The sequence below is a fragment of the Ostrea edulis genome, chromosome 1, assembly GCF_947568905.1.
Source record: "Ostrea edulis chromosome 1, xbOstEdul1.1, whole genome shotgun sequence".
NCBI classification, from domain to species: Eukaryota; Metazoa; Mollusca; class Bivalvia; order Ostreida; family Ostreidae; genus Ostrea; species Ostrea edulis.
In genome coordinates, this window is record NC_079164.1 from 82836104 (window position 1) to 82857663 (window position 21560).

A 21560-nucleotide genomic window follows, 5' to 3' on the forward strand; every position below is an offset into this window, starting at 1 on the left:
GGTATATCAGATAGGGTTCTTCATTGTGCTAACACTTGTAGCCATGTTAATTTCTATATATCGAACGTTTTATCAATGGAACAGTACATATTTCCACGGATTGTATTAATGCTTTAACAGAGATCATTATGAGGTCATGATATAACGTTATGAAGTATTACATGAGAAAAATAATCCGTCACTTTTGACGTCATAATTTGTGTAACTAAGCATTAATGTCATAACTCTTGATATATATATATATATATATATATATATATATATGTATATATATATATATATATATATATATATATATATATATATATATATATAGAGAGAGAGAGAGAGAGAGAGAGAGAGAGATGAATAGGACGTCTCCTATTTCGCACCTTAAAACATATGTTGATATCTGACGTTCCCAGTAGACACTTTGTCGTGTAGTAAACGTAAGCTCTGTGACTGAAACCTATACAAGAAATAGTTTAAATGAAATTTATCAATATCAACTACCATTCCAATGTCTTAGGTATCAATTTTTGTATGGATTTTGATTTAGATAATTAGCATTCTTGGTTTTGATATTTCAGTATTGCAAACGAGAACATAACAAAAGAAATTCGGTACGGGATTAAACAAATCAGGACGGGAGAGATCGAACGACTCCCCAATTAGCAATTTTCATAACTCATATCATGAAAGGGCACGCAACATTACTCTAAAAAAATGTCTATTCATTATTATTCAGGTACAAACTGGACGCCGTGCAGATCTTCTCAAGTTACCTTTAAACTGGCACTCATATGCCTTCATAGTTTTCTTGCTTGAATAAACTTAAAACTTTTAAGTATCATTTGTGTGTTTTGTTTTTGCAAATTTTGTAAACAGGTATATTTTCTCATCTAGTTGTTAAGTGTACGTTCCTTTTTATATTCTGTTGATAATCTATCTTGTGCCACTGTGCCATTTTAGTCCCCTGCCGACGAAGTTGAAGAGGACTTTAGGTTTGCATTCCATCCATCCGTTCTGTCGGTCGGAACGAGTTGCGGTTAACAGATTGGCATTTTTATCTTCGATATATATAAACACACACACACACACACACACACACACACACACACACACACACACACACACACACACACACACACACACACACACACACACATATATATATATATATATATAAACAAAACGTCTTCATATTAAAATTATCTAGTGTAACATATGGCAATATAAATCTTTGTTCCCATCGAGCGTCAAGACTAAACTTGTCCGAGCGATTGCAGTAAATTGTTGCAACATGCCACAAGTTGATTGTAATGTAAAGAAGCATAAATATTCTCTTATGCATGTTTTCTCAAAAGGATCGGAAATTTCGACGAATATGAGTACAGAATCTTCTAGTGTATATATAGGTTATATAAACAATTCATGATCAATCCTTGGGTGGTGGAAAAAATATTGCGGATGCCAAAACGTTTATTCAAAGTTCAAAGATTTTCTGTGAGAGGAATGTTAGGGACAAACCATGTTCTTTATTCAATATTTTCCCCAAATGGACTAAGTTCAATAGGTTTTAATTTTTCTTAAAAATTGAAGGAAATCAAAATTCTCGCCACATACACATATTCCATACCCATACAAATATTCTGTCAAATGAGAAGGTACTCACTTGAAAACTGTGGAAGGAAAAATAAAAGACAAACAATGTACCCTCTATGCACAATTCGCCAAAATTGACTAGGCTCAATAACCTGTGATTTTCTCAAAAATTGAAGAAAATCAAAATCCTTGCCACACACACACCTACAATACTCATATAAACACTTTGTAAAATAAGCAATTTCTCACTTGAAAACTGTGAGAGGAGTTCACCGAACTAATCATGTATTCTCTTCGTAATATTTCCTCAAAACGGACTAAGTTCAACAACCTGTAATTTGTTTCTTTAAAAATGGGGAAAAAAATCAAAATTCCTGTCACATGCACATCTTCAATATCCATATAAACACTCTGTCGAACAGGATGGTCCTCATTCAAAAAGTGGGGGTATGGGAGATTGCAGAACAAATAACGTATCCTTCATTTAAGAATTTTCAAATAAAGATGCACAACTCTTGCAAGAGAGATCAAAATGGATTAAAATTGTGAAATGATTTAAAATGGTCCACAAAGAAGCCACATCGCAAGGTTCAGTTTGATATGTGACAGAGAAATGAAATTAAAAACAGAAAAATCCGAACGGATGGAAGGACGCACAGACATCACTGTGCCATAATACGTTTCGTCTAAAGACGAGCGTATAAAACGCAAAAATCAGGAAAATATGCTCCAGCATGAAAGTTTTGTAAGTTACAGGAATATTTTTGACATCGTCATCACATCGTAAAAGCAAAGTTAATTGAGGAAAAACATTTTTGTAGAATTTCCTTGTAGAGCATACTGAATCCGTGTCTTGCTTTGAATATTTAATTGCACCAAAAGTCTTAACAAAATGTATTCATATGTAACTTACAATGATTCTTTACAGTAGAATAAATAGCAATCCAGACATTAATGTTTGATGTTCCTAGAAATATAAACATTCATTTTAAGGTAAATATGTTGAAAACATGGTTACAGGTTACATGTAAGACCAGATATTTTGCTTCCACCTTTGATATGTCAGAGGGTCTATGACTGCTATAATCTCAATACTGTAACTTTAATAGGAGCTACATTGTATGAGATGATATGGTATGTGGTTTCGGCTTCTCCGTCGTCTGGTTCACGTGTTTATGTAGCAGTGTTCCATTGTCGCCTGGATGTGGTGTTTATATATCGGCTGATTCGACGCGCAATGGATTGTTCTACGTGTGGTCAGTTTTTAGGTCGGGACAAGCTACTGGTAGACGGGTTGATGAAGCAGATGTTACGACAGTCTCGGTTGGGGTCAGTGTTCCGCGGATTCTGTGGTCGTTGTGGTCTGGTTTGTCGGCGCGGTCAGTCGTTGGGTCGAGTGCTGTCTGACGTGTTTCATACCGATTGTTAGACCGTTCTTGGCACACTGACTTTTGCTGCGGATGGTTCCGTTTACCTGATCGGGATATTGAACTAACGGCAGGTGTGACCGGTTGACAGTCGATTCTGACTCCTAGGCACCTGGTCCCACCTCTGTTGTGTCTAGGGGTCCGTGTTTGCCTGACTATCTATTTTGTATTGCTTATAGGAGTTATGGAATTGATCACTGTTTGTTGTCTTCATCTTTCGTTGATCATTTCGTTATATTTTCCTTTCCCAAATGAGGGCAATGACCAAATACTAATATGCTAGGGGTTGAGAACTATGAACTACGCAGATATACCCTTGCAATGGCATGATGTTCTCTTCAAATAAGTCTAGTACACATACCCCATTTCTGTTACCGCAAATGAAAGTAATATTTGCTTTGGTTTAAGTATTTTTATATAATGCATGCATATATAATACAATAAAAATATTTATTTGAAGTTTCTACCCCACATACTAGACTGGTAATTAATTCCGCATTCTGTACTTTATTGTACATGTAGGATTATATCGAATTTGCTTATATGGAAACATGCAGTGAAATTCCCTCTCATGTGCAGATTATTTCTTAAGTAAAAGTTTCAAAGAAGACACTATGCAGACAGAGCTACATGGAGAAATAGGATCATAATCCTTAAACTCTTTACTACCGCTAATTTGATAAAACGTTACGTACGTTCTATTTAATTGACAAATTCGTTATTAACAGCAGAAGGTTCTATGTAATTCTGATACTATTTGTTGTATTGTGGTCATACATAGAAACAATGTTATATGTAAATCTATGTGAATAATCTAGAGCATGGTTTGATTCCGTTCGTGGTAATGTTTTAATTTTCTATTACGGTTGCAAGGTGTATGACATAATCAGGGTAGAAAGATTTGTTGCTTTTTATTCATGAATTCACGACGATATTCCGCAAATAAAGATAAAGAATACTGTACTCAATGCATACTGATAAGGACAGGGAGTTCATATACGGTTAGTGTTTATCCTAACCTGATTTAGTCACACGAAATAGGTGCTTAAGGATGTCGTATAATTTGGTTGTGGATGGTGTAGAAACCGAAGTGACCATCAACAAAGAAAATTTGAGGTTTGAGTCAAAAGGCAATGTAGATAGTAAGTACACGTTTTCTACCGTGAATATACCGGTTTTTTTTAAATTGAATACCGACTTTTGTTGTTTTTGTCGTTTCACCAGAGCACGAAATATAATAATAATAATAACAAATGAATTTGTTAAAGACGCAATGTCTTTCTTCGTGGAAGGTATCTTTCACAATACAACATATGAAGGAAAATATATTTGTATTGAGAGATGGACAGAAATGAATACGTGTATTATTTAGTCATACTTATCTATTATTATTTATGCGCCTATTATTGCAAGATATATGACGTGACGATAGGGGAGAGCAACCGTGTATCATACATACAATAAAGAATGAGTATTCTAAATGAATTGTGACATAACATTTGGTTATTTGAAGATTCTGTATCTGTATATAGCCAATCAAAATTAAAAAAAATATCCTAACTTATGTGAATTCATGATGAGGGTAAGTATTGATATGGACGGGGTGACGAATCGATAATCAATATATTTATCGCGAGCTCGAATTGTTTACGTTAGTATCATTTGGACGAAAGACCATGTAGAGAAATGACGGTGCATAGAAGGTAGCATAATGGATATAGACTTTCTTGATGCGAATTAGCAATTTTGTATAGGTGATTTGATACTGTCTCATAGGTTGAAAACCATAGAGAATGAAAGGTGCCAATGTCATTTATCTTTCGATCCGAATGACAAGGTTATATGTGGCGCTTTAGATATTGAATTGTCCATTGTGAAACCGTAGAGAAATGTATATGCAGGTGACGTAAAACAGCGATTTAAGACAAAGGAAAATCTGCATAAGCTGGTTCTAGACCGAACAAATTCCACCCCGAACTATAATACTAGATGGTCGGTTAATGCATTCAAGAAATGGTATGAAAACAGATTGGAGAACATTCTAGAACTACAATTCATGAATTCCCAAGATATGGGGTATTGTCTTGGGGATTTGTGATTGAAGTGGTCCATGTTTGCCCAACTCCCTATTTTGCATTGTATAAATGAGTTGTGAGATTGATCACTGTTCGTATCTCTCTCTCTCTCTCTCTCTCTCTCTCTCTCTCTCTCTCTCTCTCTCTCCACACTCAGTCTAAGCCTTTCTAGCGACAACTAATACACTCTTAAACGGCGCAAAACACCTTAATGCATTATCATGTAAAATCTGTTAACCTGATAATTGGTTTTTGTCGATTATGTATGATATGTTTAACCGCGGAGGTGGCGTAGAGGTTAGAGCGTTCGCCCTGCATGTGGAAAGCCGGGGTTCGAATCCCGGCCGCAGCAAATCCAAGTCGTTATAACATGTAGTGACAGTTCCATCGCCAAACCCTCGGCATCAGATGTGAATGTCACGGTTCATCAGAGATGACCTTAAAAGGCGAAGATAACGAACAGTGATCAATCTCATAACTCCTACAAGCAATACAAAATAGGTTGTTTGGTAAACACAGACCCCTGGACACACTAGGGGCGGGATCAGGTGCCTAAGAAAAGTAAGCACCCGTGTCCACCGGTCACACTCGCCGTGAGCCCTATATAGTGATCGGGTAAACGGAGTTATCCGCAGTCAAAATCAGTGTGCCAAGAACGGCCTAATAATCGGTATGAAACATGTCAGACAGCATTTGACCCAATGATAAGCTGTATTGACCGATTGGATCGTTATAACGACCATATGATTTACGAAATCGACTGTTGAAGCGCCTGTACCATCAGCTTGTTTGTCAGTAGCTTGCCTCGATTTAAAAATTGACTATACGCAGAACAATCTCTTGCGTATCGAATCAGTGGAAAAATATAAACACAATATGCAGGTGATAATGGAATATTGGAATATTGCTACATATAATGATCATATAATTAGATCAGTAACCATACATTTAAAAACTTTGTAAACAACAACATGCCCCAATCTTTGTTTACAATATATATCATAAACTGTCTATGATGAACTTCTATCATAATGTATAACCTTTTTGATATTTTTGCAAAACCTTTTAAACGAATTAAACAGTAGATTTTGATCATGAAAAGTATTTTTTTTTTTTTTTTTTTTAGAGAAAATCGTAATTCAGTCCCTTTAAAATGATGTGTTCTACCCCTCCCCCCCCCCCTTTTTTTTTTTTAGAAACTACGTTATTTTTGAAAGTGCCCCTTGACAGAACATTTGTTATGAATCTTGTCAATATATATCTTTGACAAAATACTTCCAGATTTTGATATATATTTTAAAGAATTTTCAATTTTGAAATGGGAAATGGGTAATTACCTTGAATATAAAATATAAAAGACAGAACTGAATAAATATGTGGAAATATCTAAATAGTACATGTAAATGTAGACCGAGGAACAGAATAGGTACAGTATCACTATATAATTACAAGTAGTATTCAATCATATTGATTTAAAAAGAGGATTAAATTTAGTAAGCAAATGAAATATTAAACCCAAATATTTTATCTTACACAGTACACATCCAATATTAGAAGTACAGGTAGTATAAATGGCCCTTAATGTCTCCAAATTACGGTATTACATCATGCTTTCTTGATGCATTGTTTTTTTTTTATATTTGTAATTTCTATGAACTGCATCATTTCATATGATAGACGTAACTGTGTATATACTTCCAATGATGATATATAAAAAAAAATGGGTCAATTAAAATGCCTTATTAGAGAACCTGCTAGAATTGAATTCTTTCTCGGGAAATATGGTAATCAAAACTCGATAGAGATAACACAGTGATCTAAAATAGATTTATTTCGTAATCCAAGGTAACGTTGTAGAAACCCACTGAAAGAATCTTTGTCTTCACGTCATAGATGTCCCATATGTACATGAACCCTGAAACATGTTGCATACATTTTTAACCTGGATGCCCCACTTACAAATAAACTCACAACGTTGTTTTTGTTTCACTGTAAGTACTAGGAAAGCCCATTGATAAAAACAAATGTACCGAAAATTCAATAGATTATTGCAAAACAGTAATAATGAAAATGCATGCACACACACACACACACACACACACACACACACACACACACACACACACACATATATATATATATATATATATATATATATACTGTATAAGGTGAAGAAAACGAATATTTATCAATCTTATAACTCCTACATGTATAAGCAATACAAAAAAGAGAGCTGGGCAAACACGGTCCCCGGGATATATCAGAGAGCAGATGAGATGATATCAAAGATTTGTCGTATGTACAATCGTCAGATTGTCAGCTTTGGTAAACCAAAATTCTTATACCCAAATTAAAGACTGTTATGTTCATTTAAGAGATATATTTGATAATTCCTTTTCAGACCCCATGTGTTCAACCTCAAAATGTTCTGCAAAAAATTGTGAAACTTGTGATATACTGATCACTAAAAATTCATTTAGTAGTAATCTAACTGGACGTAGTTTCTGTACCAAAACGTTTGATAATCTGACTTGTAAATCTTCTAACGTTGTCTACGCCATTGAGTGTAACCTGTGTGGCTTAATTTATGTGGGAGAAACCAAGGGTTCACTTAATAAAATAATATCGCCGCACAGATTTCAAATTAATAATGGTGGTAACCAACTTCTTTACAAGCATTTTAATGCACGGGACCACTCCATCTTGTCCATGAGGGTAAGGATTTTAGAAAAAATTTACCATCACACAAACAACCCTACATTAAGCACCCATTTTCGTAGACAACGAGAATATCACTGGATAGGGACTCTAGGCACTGCATTTCCAAATGGATGCAATGATAATGTATATGACGTGGGAAATTTGACTAGTCCACAAGGAAATAACGTGAATGTGATGGGACTCTTTCCCAATACTCAAAGACGAAAACGCAGTCACGGACATCGTTCATATAAAAGACCAAGTATAAATGATGTCACGTTTGATTCACTTTTGCCTCACGTCAACAGACAATTAGGTCCACATCATATTCGTATAAAACTTTACTCTATTCCATTGAGGGTTTTACACACGTTATTTGAAGAAGCTATGGCTAGTCTATACTTGGATTTTTCAACACCTGAATATAGACTGAACTCTATGATTATGGATGTTGCCTACCACAGGCTCTATAAACCAGCACGGACCATGGATGATATTCCTTCCAAATCATGCCGCCAGTTCCTTCAGCTCAAATTTACAAACAAAGGAATAAATGCCGTCAACATAAGCAACATTCTTCGTCATAAAAGGGTTCAGTCGTGTATTCCAACTTATTTCAAGTTCAAGTCTACACCCTGTATTTCCTGCGGTTATACTTCTACTATTGCATCCAAACTTTTTAATTATAAACAAACTTTGCAGTGCTTAGATATAAACCATCTTATACGTAATCCACCAACATGTTCTTGTTCTTCATCTTCTTTCAACTATAGTCTAGCTGGACATGTCATTACTGGTGATGTTGATATAGTTGAAAATGAGGACCTCAAATCACTTATTCTTAAAGGTCCTAAATACAGAGAACCTCGGTCTTTTAATTGGCGACAGAACATCATCTCTATTATGAGTTCTGTCGAAGATTATGCCAGACGATGGGCTAAATATGAAAAAGAAAAACTTGATACATTGTCAGAATGGGTTAAAAGCATAAGAGGGATATTAAAATCCCGCATTAGACACATGAAAACAAAAGTACGTACCATCTATCCTTCTGTGTCTAGTAAACCAGAAGTGATAAAAGAATTAGATAGGTTACATGAGGAATGTGTTTTGGTTCCAGCTGACAAAGCTAGTAACAACATTGTCTTTGTTTGTAAGGCTCACTATTACAACTGTATTTTAAACGAACTTGGCATTAATTCCACTTTTGGTAATCATACTTATACTCCAACTGCCCTTTCAAAAGATGAAATTCTTCAAAACCATGCTTCAGTTTTAGACACATTTAATTTTTCAGTCAATGGGTCGAATGAATATGAGTTACCGTACCTATACTGGATTCCTAAACTACATAAAAACCCTTACAAACAAAGATACATTGCTGGATCCAGTAAGTGCTCTACCAAGCCCCCGTCTTTGCTGATCACGAAATTGTTAACAGCTGTGCGACTACATATGCCAGAAGTGGTGTTAATCAAATGTGGATTCTAAAAAATTCTAAAGAACTTTTAGTAAACTTGAAATCACAGAATTTTCGCCAAATCAATAGCATTAAAACCTATGACTTTTCAACACTATACACGACCATTCCTCACGATAAATTAAAGACTATACTTTTTGACATCATAGACAGTTGCTTCTTCAACAAAAACGGAAAACGGAAATATTCATATCTAGTGATCAGTCATTCAAAAACTTACTTTGTTAAACATCACTCTGATTCCACGCACAAGTACTCTGAAGTAGAAATAAAAAATATGCTAAAGTTCCTCATTGACAATATCTTCGTGGTCTTTGGTGATCAGGTCTTCCAACAGACTGTTGGAATTCCCATGGGCACGAATTGTGCTCCTTTGTTAGCTGACCTGTTTTTATATTCATATGAAGCAGAATGTATTCAAAAACTTCTACGTGAGAAGAAAAAATCTCTCGCTGTGACCTTCAATTCGACTTTTAGATATATCGATGCCGTTTTGTCTATTAACAATGATGGTTTTCATTCATATGTCGATTTGATATATCCCTGTGAGCTCAAAATAAAGGACACCACAGAGTCGTCCACTTCTGCTTCATACTTAGATATTTTATTGAAAGTAGACATTAACGGCAAATTGACAACTCAACTGTATGACAAACGGGATGATTTCAGCTTCTTCATCGTCAACTTCCCATATTTATGTTGCAATATTCCATTATCACCTGCATATGGTGTTTATATATCTCAACTGATTCGATATGCAAGAGCTTGTTCTGGATATGGTCAGTTTTTAAATCGAAGTAAGCTACTGACAAACAAGTTGATGGTACAGGAATTTCAACAGTCTCGATTGAAGTCAACATTTCGCAAATTCTATGGTCGTTATAACGATCTAGTTCGTCAATTCAACCTCGCATCGGGTCAAATGCTGTCTGACGTGTTTCATACCGATTGTAAAGCCGTTCTTGGCACACTGATTTTGACTACGGATAACTCCGTTTAACTGATCAGGATATAGGGCTCACGGCGGGTGTGACCGGTCAGCAGGGGATGCTTACTCCTCCTAGGCACCTGATCCCACCTCTGGTGTGTCCAGGGGTCCGTGTTTGCCCAGCTATCTATTTTGTATTGCTTGTAGGAGTTATGAGATTGATCACTGTTCGTTATCTTCACCTTGCATCTATCTATCCATCCATTCATTTATCGATTGATCTATCTATGTATCTTAAAATTTTGAAACGCAAAAGAATTCTATGAAGGAATATAAATTTCTGGAAAACACAATGCGAGAGATTAGGACAAATTGAAGAGTTCTTTAACTCAAGTTTCTCTAACATGAAAGGTGAAGATAACAACAGTGATCAATCTCAGAATTCCTATAAGCAATACAAAATAGATAGTTGGGCAAACACGGACCCCTGGACACACCAGAGGTGGGATCAGGTGCCTAGGAGGAGTAGGCATCCCCTTTCGACCGGTCACACCCACCGTGAGCCTTTTATCCTAATCAAGTAAATATTGAATACTGTATGCGTATTTGTTAGTCTCGATCATCCAGTCGTTACTGTTTACGCCTCCAAAAAATTATACAATCAAATCAAACTTCTTTCTGTACAAAATGTGAATAATTATGCAAAACAGGTAAAAATAGCAACATTACATACTGAATTAAGTCAAATGGATCAAAGTTTTTCAATCTCAAAGTTAATTGTTCCCTTTAAAATTGATTTAAACAATGTTATCGATAAAATTCTTGATACAAAAATTGGGAAATATGCTCTAAATGGCACTTTGAATAAGGAAAATATATTTGCGAATGATATTAGCATTTATAAGCGTTCAAAACAGGATTTACTAGCATTCAGAGAATGCTGAATTTTGTAATAACTTCATAGACCAAAACATAAATTGATGTTTCAATACAGGTTAAACATGTTTGGAGGACAGAATTGGACAAAATAGTCCTGGAAACGAGATTAATTTGATAGCACTGACCTATTTCCGGTAGCATTATTTGTCAACAGAAACGGTATGATACACGGCAGACAGCATTTGACGCAATGGTAGGTTGTATTGGCAAACTAGATCGTTATAAAGACCATAGAATTTGCAAAATGCTGACTTTAAACGAGACTGTTGAAACCCCTGTACCTTCAACTTGTTTGTCAGTAGCCTGCTTCAATTTAAGAACTGACCATACGCAGAACAAGCTGTTGCGTATCGAATCAGTTGAGAGATGTAAACACCACTTGCAGGTGATACTGGAATATAGCTACATAAATATGGGAAGTTGACGATGGAGAAGTTGAAATCATCCTGTTTGTCATACAGTTAAGTTGTTAGTTTGTCGTTAATATCTACTTTCAATAAAATATCTAAGTATGAAGCAGAGGTGAACGATCCTGTGGTGTCTTTTATTATTGTTAATAGATAACAGATATGAATATATCTAAATCGGCAACATCAAAACCTATGACTTTTCAACACTATACACGACCATTCCTCGTGATCAATTAAAGACTTAACTCTTTGACATCATAGACAGTTGCTTCTTCAACAACAAAAATGGAAGAAGGAAATATGCATATCTAGTGACCAGTCATCTAAAAACTTATTTTGTTAAACACCACTTTGATTCCACGCACAAGTACTCTGAAATTGAAATAAAAAAATATGCTAGAGTTAATCATTGACGATATCTTCGTGGTCTTTGGTGTTCAGATCTTCCAACAGTCTGTTGGAGTTCCCATGGGCACGAATTGTGCTCCTTTGTTAGCTGACCTATTTCTATATTCATATAAAGCAGAATTTATTCAAAAACTTATATACGAGAATAAGAAATATGTTGATGTGGCCTTCAACTCGACATTTATATATATCGACGACGTTTTGTCTATTCACAATGATAACTTTCATTCATATGTCGATTTGATATATCCCTGTGAGCTCGAAATCAAAGACACCACAGAGTCGTCCACTTCTGCTTCATACTTAGATATTTTATTGAAAGTAGACATTAAGGGCAAACTGACAACTCAACTGTATGACAAACAGGATGATTCCAGCTTCTCCATCGTCAACTTCCCATATTTATGTAGCAATATTCCATTATCGCCTGCATATGGTGTCTAAATACATGTATCTCAACTGATTCGATACGTAAGAGCTTGTTCTGCGTATAGTCAGTTTGAAATCGAGGCAATCTACTGACAAACAAATTGATGGTACTGGGGTTTCAACAGTCTCTATTGAAGTCAGGATTTTGCAAATTCTATTGTCGTTATAACAATCTAGTTTGTCAATACAACCTATCATTGGGTCAAATGCTGTCTGATATGTTTCATGCCGAGTGTTAGGCCGTTCTTGGCACACTGATGTTGACTACAGATAACTCCGCTTACGTGATGAGGATATAGGGTTCACGGCGGGTGTGACCGGTCGACAGGGGATGCTTACTCCTCCTAGGCACCTGATCCCACCTCTGGTATATCCAGGGGTCCGTGTTAGCCAAACTATCTGTTTTGTTTTACTTGTAGGAGTTATGAGATTGATCAATATTCGTTATCTTCACCTTTCATCTAAATGTCGAATTGAAGACCACAGCAAGAGATTTTTACTCTCATAGAAATTTTTGAATAAAGTCTGCTTCATGCGAATATAAAAACAGGTCAGCTAACATAGGGACACCATTCATGTCGATGGGGATTCCAACAGACTGTCGGAAGACCACGAAGATATTGTCAATGAGGATTTCCAGCATATGTTTTATTTCAACTTCAGAGTACTTCTGTGTGAAATGAGAGTGACGTTTAATAAAGTAATTTGTTGGATGACTGATTATTGAATAGAAATATTTGTGTTTTCCATTTTTGTTGAAGAAGCAACTATATGTGATGTCAAAAAGTCTCATCTTTAATTTATCGCAAGGAATTATCGTTTAAAGTGTTGAAAAGTCATACGTTATGATGTTGTTTATTTGAGAAAAGTTTTATGTGCTAAAAGTTTTTTAGAATTTTTTAGAATCTACATTTGATTTACACCACTTCTGCCATATGTAGTCGCACGGTGCGTTTGAAGATTCTCCTTCACAGTTGTTAATATTTTCGCGAGGAGCAAAGAAAATGGTTTGGTAAAACATTTACTGGATTGGTACGATTATCAAATGTCGAAGTAATGCCAAGTTCGTTTAAAATACAGTTGTAATAATGAGCCTTACATACAAAGACAATATTGTTACAAGCTTTGTCAGCTGGAACTAAAAACATATTTCTAATGGAACCTTTCTAATTCTGTTATTACTTCTGGTTTACTAAACACAGAAGGATAGATGGTACGTTCTTTTATTTTCATGTGTCTAATGCGGGATTGTAATATTCCTCTTACACTTTTGATCCATTCTGATAATGTATCAAATTGTTTTTCATATTTATCTCATCGTCAGATAATCTTCGAAAGAATTCATTGTAGAAATGAAGTTCCGTCGTCAATTGAAAGACCGAGGTTCTCTGTATTTACGACCTTTTAGAATAAATGATTTGAGATCCTCATTTTCAACTATATCAACATCACCAGTAATGACATGTCCAGCTGGACTATAATTGAAAGAAGGTGAAGAAGAAGAACAGTAGGCGTATTAAGTATAAGGTGGTCTATATCTAGGCTCTGCAAAGTTTGTTTATAATTGAAAAGTTTGGATGCAATAGTTGAAGTATATCTGTAGGGAATACAGGGTGTAGACTTGAACTTGAGATAAGTTGTTTATGACGAAGAATGTTGCTTATATTGACAGCATTTATTCCTTTGTTTAGTGCCTTCAACTATATGTACTTCCTATACATTGTATAAATTATATCAAATCAAAGTAAAACGAAACATACCGGGTACATACATGTAAGATGCATTTACTTAAATATATCAACCTTTAAGAGTTGATGTAGGTGATGTTTAGTCTTTTACCAGTTCGATAGTGTGATTTAGGATGTGAACAGGTTAGGACAGGGCGGGTTTTCAGAACAGATGGACTCGGGTGTGGTTAATAGGGGCCTTTATCCCACCTTGTTTTATTTTCAGTTAGTTACCGATTCGATGATGTCATAGGATGTGAAGAGGAAATCATGGGGTGGTTTTGGAGAACGGAAGTGACGCGGGTGTGGCTAATCGAACATGGATCTTCCAACGCATTACTAAAGCAATCGAAAGTTGTGTCTGGGGACGAAAGAAAAGGTTTCCAACACGATTTATCAGAGAAGATAGCAAAGGGTACAATTGCCTATTCTGAAACATTTAAGAGTTTGTTCTGATTAAACATTTATGTCTATAAGTACTATATATGTTATAGGCAGTTTTGAAATCCTGTTTTCAATAAATAAGGAACGACATTTGCAGAAACAAAGCGTCCCAAAAGAGTGTTGATCATGATCAACCCTAATGGAGGTGATCGTACTGCCAGGAAGGATTTCAGGGATATAGTTGAGCCGGTGTTCAGACTTTCAGGAATGTCCATGGATATAATTTGTAAGTTTAACATATTTAGTGCTTTAAAATTATCCAAACTGCTAGATGATACTTATTCAATTTAGATACAATCAATAGCTGTCTTAAAATCACTTAAAGGATAGTTCACCTACATATACATGGATATATATCTAAAAAAAATTAGGTCTATGCTACGCTCGTTTGACACCAAAAGTCTAACAAACATCGTGTAATCATTGACGTATATTTGAAAGAAGTTTTGGTTGCCACGTTTAGAAATTGATTACGACAATGGGCTCACTTTACTTTCATTTAGATAAAACAGTGATTTTAGTGAACAAGGTGTTTAAATTGATATTTCACGTGTTTACTTGGATATTGGAAGGGGATATTATGAGACACTGTGAGACACTTTGATGAGTAAACAGGGTAAATATGTTCATATTCGGTACGTTTAGAACGGTTCCTGAAAAGGAAGATGCGGCTTGTTGAATAATTCTTTCCACTGCAGATTGTCGAATTGCTGGGCGGTTAATGTTTCGTCCGCCGGACTTGAATGGTTCCTTGTTGACATTAATTGTTGACATCTCTCGTTGTTTACTTTTCTCATCAAAATTTCGGAGTATTTGTTTATTATGTGTATAGTTCTTGTCAGATAAGTTTGAAACAATATTGGGGTAAGGGGGCAAGGTTGGGTGGTTGTTACATTTATGCATAGGCATCATACTAGCCAATGGACAAGAAACTGTCACATTGGATAAAAAGGAAGAATACAAAAAAGAAACTCGAAAAATAAATTAGATAAATGAAAGTTGAAGATAACGATCAGTGATCAATCTCATAAATCCTATAAGCAATACAAAATAGATAGTTGGGCAAACAGGGACCCCTGGACACACCAGAGGTGGTACCAGTCACCTACATATGTAGTAGGACAGAATAAATGATAATGACGTAACTAATTACTAAAAGTAAATCAAACCACTTACTGGGATCAAAATCCGATGTAAGCCAGTAAATATGATAACTACACATCATATGCTGCGCAAATATGTACCAATGCATATGCCTCTCTAGTGAGTTTTTCTTTTGGGGAATAATCTAATCCAGTTCCTAGTATATCGAGATTTCATCTAAAATTAAAACTGCACTCTGATTTTCAATACGTAAAAATGATCAATTTTCAATCGTAATTCAGTTTATCGGAGTAATATCAGGCAGACTGATATGTTTGAAACATTTTCTAGCAAGATTTAACTTCGTTGTAATTGTCTAAATGACTTAACAGTGATTATATTTTGACTACGGATAACTTCGTTTACCTGATCAGGATATAGGGCTCACAGCGGGTGTGACCGGTCGACTGGGGATGCTTACTCCTCCTAGGCACCTGATCCTACCTCTGGTGTGTCCAGGACGGTTTTGAGGTGTAGTAGCACGTTTCAGGGCCTGTGGGAGAGATATATTTTATTTTTAGAATGTAATGTCACTCTTTCTCATTTCATTTCAATCTCAAAGCATCCTAGACATTTGATTGCTGTTACTAAAAGTTATGACTTTACCCACACTGACGGGTAAGTTTATGTAATTCTGTACCCACAGAGGCATTGAACAATGTTTCTGGCATAAAAGGATTGCATAAGCAATATGATTTCGAAAATAACTGCACAGAAGTCGTCTTATTGAAACTCGCCACTGTCGAGTCGCTCCCCTTTTTGCGAAGTCACACCCACCCGGCAACCAATTTGCCTAGCTTATACCTAAAAAAACCCCATCTCACCCCACTTAAATCCAACTTGGTCCTATTCGAAATACTCTCCGGACATCATGGCCTTCCCGCCAATACTCTAGAATTACAATCCCATCTCGGGCATATTTGAAATTGCACATCTTATTACCAACTCGCACCTCATGTCACCTAGCCCCCACGCCGAAACCAACATCGGATTATTCTGCTTCTATGCCACGTTTACTTATGATCAAGCCAGTAAAAATTAAATAGTGAATCTCTGAAATCCTATAAAGACTACATAGTTGATAATAAGACAAATAGGGACACCTCAAAGCAACAGTGGTGGAATCACGTACCAAGGAATAGGAAGCATCCTATGTTGACTGGTCACAAAATGAAACACTACAAACATTTGCAGTTTGCGCTTTCTTAGCCGCAAAGCTCCATGCATGCTTACAAGGTATGAAAATTTGTTTTTGAAATTGCATCCTAAACTGATTTTAATCGCCAGAGTTGATAATGATGAAGGATAAAGATCGCTGTTTGGACAACTGAATACACACGTAATGTACTAGCACTAGTGTGAAAAGACAAAAAAAATTCCACTATCTTACTTACCAAGTTGTAGCACTCTAAGCAGTGCTTTTTGCTTAGGAATATCCTAATGAAAAATGGATGAATTATCTTATCATCTTTATAAGTTAAAAGAATGCATTAGTCATTAATTTCTTGAAAATTACATATTTGTCTACTGGTACGGATAATTAGACAGTAATTATCCTGCAAAGTGCAGGTCGGTAATTCGGATCCATACAATTGCGAGCAATCAAGTATTAAAAAACCAAATTTCGTTCTTATCTTTTGGGGCTAGGTTGGTGCCATAATTTGGGGTCAAACATTTTAATGGTAATAAAGATTAATTAAAAGAAAATCTTTGTAAAAAAAACACAACAACAACAGCTGAACAATGGCAGGACTAGGTGACTCAAACTTATTTATTTTTATTATCGGGGCGAATAGCGCTGGCATTCAGGCGACTTGGTGATCAGGTTTGGGGAGTAGGTTTTTAGGTGGGTGCGAGTTGGTTGTTAGGTAGGGACGACTTGGCGGGTTTGACAATGGGACGACTTCTGCACCCTGTTCAAAGTTCCCTAATACTTAGTAATAATAAATCATCCCGGTTAATTCTAGGATCGTACTACTTGGAGGTGACGGGACATACCATGAAGTACTCAACGTATTGATGAGAAAGAGACAGGAGGAACAAGGCGTGGATATTAACGACCCAAATGCAGCATTATCTCCCTTGAACATTCCATTAGGTTTGACACCATCCGGTAAATGTTTTTTCCTTGCTGGAATGATTTGTGTTTCATTTTGAAGGATGTGCATGTAATATTTATGTAAAAGCACTCAATTAATATCATATTATTTTCACAATATCAAAAAGGATCAAGATGTCATTGGTCAGGAAATCACACTGGATCTCTTGATGTTTTGACGGCTGCTCTTAACATCGTTCGAGGTAAGGTCCTTCAGAGTGCCGACTTTGACATGCCCTTTAGAAAATTGCAGATAAGTAGTCATCCTACAATTCTTAACGTTTTCTTAAACTTCCAATGGCTTCATAAAAAATACAATACACTGTATATCAAGTTTGTTGAAATACTATTTCATCTTTTATATAGGGATAGGAATTTGTTGTGTTGAACGTTATGCATAGACATCAGTGAAATAATCATCATTACTTGCGAATAGAATTCCAGAAAAATGTTCCTATCTTGATTTAATCGTAACAATCGCTTGTTTGCTGTTCTCGGTTTTTAGGAAAGATAAAATGTTCGTTAATTATTCGTGAACTCTGTTTGTAGCCTAATTGCAGAGTTCATACGGTTATTCAGTATTTTCACAGAAATAAGGTTTCAACAATTTGGATGAGACGTTTTCCCGTGTGTACTCCATTCTGAATACATAAATGCATGGTCAACATGGCTGTGTATTTAAACACTGAGGTCTGTTCTGTAAGATGGTCAATGTCATTACTTACAAAAAGTTTCTGTAGAGTATGTCTATCTGTGATGTTGCTTTCTTATCATCATCCACTTCTAGCAGATTTTACGAACTTTTTTATTTTGATTATTACGGTGTTGTTGTAATAATTCATTATAATTATTTTATCAAGAAATATGCTCCCCTTAGTTTTGAGGCGCGTATTTCGTGAAAAGCAGCAAATCATTAATTACAAACACACAGTGTTGTTGAGAGGGACTGTCAGAGAAGCAATCTAAACATTCTTTACTAAGCGGCACTTCGTTCAAGTCACTGGTTCAAATTATCACTCACGCTGATGTACCACTGACATATCAAATATGGGAGCTACCAGTCAGTGGATCAAGCTTTACATGTGAAATTAACAGAAAACAGATCATTAACAAAACGGAAGTTGTGAAGACAGTTCTTCCTATTTTTTCACATACCTGAATTAGAAGGCTTTCATAGTATCCATTGGTTGGAATTAATAAATGTATGGGCTAATTTACTTATGCTTTTAATTGTTAAAGAATGTGCAAGGTGAAGATAACGAACAGTGATCAATCTCATAACTCCTACAAGCAGTACACAATAGATAGTTGGGCAAACACGGACCCCTGGACTCACCAGAGGTGGGATCAGGTGCCTAGGAGGAGTAAGCATCCCCTGTTGACCGGTCACACCCGCCGTGAGCCCCGTATCCTAATCAGGTAAACGGAGTTTTCCGCAGTCAATATCAGTGTGCCAAGAGCGGCTTAACAATCGGTATGAAACACGTCAGACAGCATTTGACCCAATGCGAGGTTGTATTGACGAACTAGATCGTTATAACGACCATAGAATTTGCGAAATGCTGACTTCAATCGAGACTGTTGAAATCCCTGTACCATCAACTTGTTTGTCAGTAGCTTACCTCGATTTAAAAGCTGACTATACCCAGAACAAGCTCTTGCATATCGAATCAGTTGAGATATATAAACACCATATGCAGGTGATAATGGAACAAATACAACAACTACACAAATCACATTCAATATAGTAAGGAAATCATGCTTTCACCATTTACACTCCCTTTAATTTCCACCATCACAACCTTTGGGTGAAAAAGGTTATTCAACTTTTTACAACTTATACTGAGTATTGATTTTCAGTGTGGATTCAACATTGTGATATCAATGTTAAAAACGTGAATATTTTCTTCCACGAACCAAAAATTTGCATCAGAATAGAGAATCAACTTTGTTTCAAAGTTTATTCAACATTGTGTGTCTGTTGAATGAATATTCGATAAAAAAGCTAGTAATGTCAATTTTAATAAGAATTTTGGACAACCCTGTCATAGTTTAATTGCATGAACAAAAAAAAAAAAATGAAAGCCAAAAAAAAAAAAAAAAAAAAAAAAAAAAAAAAACAGTGTCCCACATGAAACCATAACTTACAATCATTTCTTTGTAGCGTCAGTGATTAAGATTCAGTTGACGAAACATGTTAAACGACTACTCAAAACCTAGAACACACCTGTATTCCAGGTACACATCCAAACGTCCATTGGTGTCGGGGTTCAAATCGATACCTCAGCAAGTCACTAATTAGATATAGGTGTAATTTGGTATATGTTAAATCTCACTTTTGTTGAAATTCATATCAGGTAGAACGGTGTCATCTCCCCTTATGGCTGTCTACAACGATCGTAAACTTCTGGGTTTTGGATGTGCAGCATTTTCCTACGGATTCATTTCAGAACTTGCCGTTCGGTGTGATAGGAATTTCCGCTGGCTAGGACGATCCCGATACAAACGTAAGTAGCAATTCTCTCTCTCTCTCTCTCTCTCTCTCTCTCTCTCTCTCTCTCTCTGATGGACCTGCGTCAGAATACATATAGATGATAACATAGGCATCACATGTACATTTGCTTTCTTCGGTTTTAAGAATTATGGATCATGGATCCCAAGAGTAAGAATTGTTATTCTTAATTACATTAGTAACATGAAAAGGTGACGGTATCAATGAAAGGAGAAAGGGAAATCCTATATCAGCAGTATAAGGAATTTGCATTATCAGAAATTACCTTTTCTCCGTGGAACAACATTTGCAATAAATCATCAATTTATTCCATCTGTTGAAATGTTTATGATGCTTACTCCTCCTAGGTACATGACCTCACCTCCGGCGTGTTCAGGGGTCCGTGTTTCCCCAGCTGTCTATTTTGTATTGCTTATGGGAGCTATGAGATTGATCACTGTTCATTATCTTCACCTATCATGATGAAAAGTGAAGATACAAACAGTGATCAATCCCATAAATCCCATGGTAGAAATAACAATGTTTTTAAAACGGGATTAAGTTTTAATTGAAAAAAATATCTCAAATGTGCATGGTATTTGGAAATTACATGCTCTTATTAGGACCATTTAAGTCTTTCATCCTTCTTCGTTGCTATAGCTAAAGTGAGAAGCTTACTCCTTCTAGACACCTGATGGTCTAGCCCTTAATTTTGTATTCTTTATAGGACTTATGAAATTGATCACTGTTCGTCATCTTCAAATTTTCATCAATGATATACTTGTGAAATGAAAATGCTCCAGTTTTGCTTAAATTTCAAATTACGTTTTTGACGAAAAAGTCCGCTAAATATACCTGAAAATTGATTGATGTAAGGATATTGTTTATGACATACGTGTTTTAATAAATCGTTAACAAAAACAGCTAATAATTGCTATAAATACCACTGGCATGACTAATTGCTACCTAGAACTGCAATTGGAGAGGGAACAAGAACCAACAAAATCGTCAGAATGTTCTGGAATATGTAAATGAAAAATACCACATCGAACCTTTTTCAGTAAACATGACAGCATTTGTTCCTAAGTCACCATTAAAAATCCAAATAAACGGGGAGTGTTTGTTTAATGTTCAATGTAGCTTACTTCACTCAATAACTCCTTTTTTGTTTTGGGTTTGAAGATGTCTCCTCGTGGGTGGTCAGGTTTGAAACTCTTACAAAATACATTTATGATGCCAAAGTCACCTTCCACACATCGTAAGTATATCATTGTGAA

General features: G+C 35.8%; 3 protein-coding genes across 3 annotated transcripts in view; all 3 read left to right on the plus strand.

Moving 5' to 3' along the window:
- LOC125678295 (uncharacterized) overlaps positions 1–832 on the plus strand; it is a 35909-nt gene extending 35077 nt beyond the window's left edge. The window contains exon 12 of the mRNA XM_048916644.2: positions 728–832. Within this exon, the coding sequence (XP_048772601.2) occupies positions 728–770 (43 nt within the window). The 3' untranslated portion in view covers positions 771–832. The remainder of the gene's footprint in view (positions 1–727) is intronic.
- Positions 833–4024: 3192 nt separating this feature from the next.
- On the plus strand, positions 4025–14842 carry LOC130048232 (uncharacterized). Its single transcript, XM_056144676.1, has 3 exons — positions 4025–4153; positions 14334–14522; positions 14649–14842. The coding sequence occupies exons 1-3, from the start codon at positions 4063–4065 to the stop codon at positions 14840–14842; spliced, it is 474 nt and encodes a 157-aa protein (XP_056000651.1). The 5' UTR covers positions 4025–4062.
- Positions 14843–17748: 2906 nt separating this feature from the next.
- The window catches only part of LOC130054244 (uncharacterized), a 51749-nt gene continuing 47937 nt past the window's right edge, over positions 17749–21560 (plus strand). The window contains exons 1-2 of the mRNA XM_056163282.1: positions 17749–17807; positions 17921–17995. The gene's annotated coding sequence lies outside the window, so the exon portion shown is untranslated. The remainder of the gene's footprint in view (positions 17808–17920; positions 17996–21560) is intronic.

Bases quoted from the DNA above. Each gene is read 5' to 3' on its own strand.
- LOC130048232 (XM_056144676.1), top strand. From the start codon at position 4,063: ATGTCGTATAATTTGGTTGTGGATGGTGTAGAAACCGAAGTGACCATC. The intron at 4,154-14,333 runs GTAAGTACACGT...TTTTATTTTCAG, and splicing joins GTCAAAAGGCAATGTAGATA to TTAGTTACCGATTCGATGAT. The intron at 14,523-14,648 runs GTACAATTGCCT...CGACATTTGCAG, and splicing joins ATCAGAGAAGATAGCAAAGG to AAACAAAGCGTCCCAAAAGA.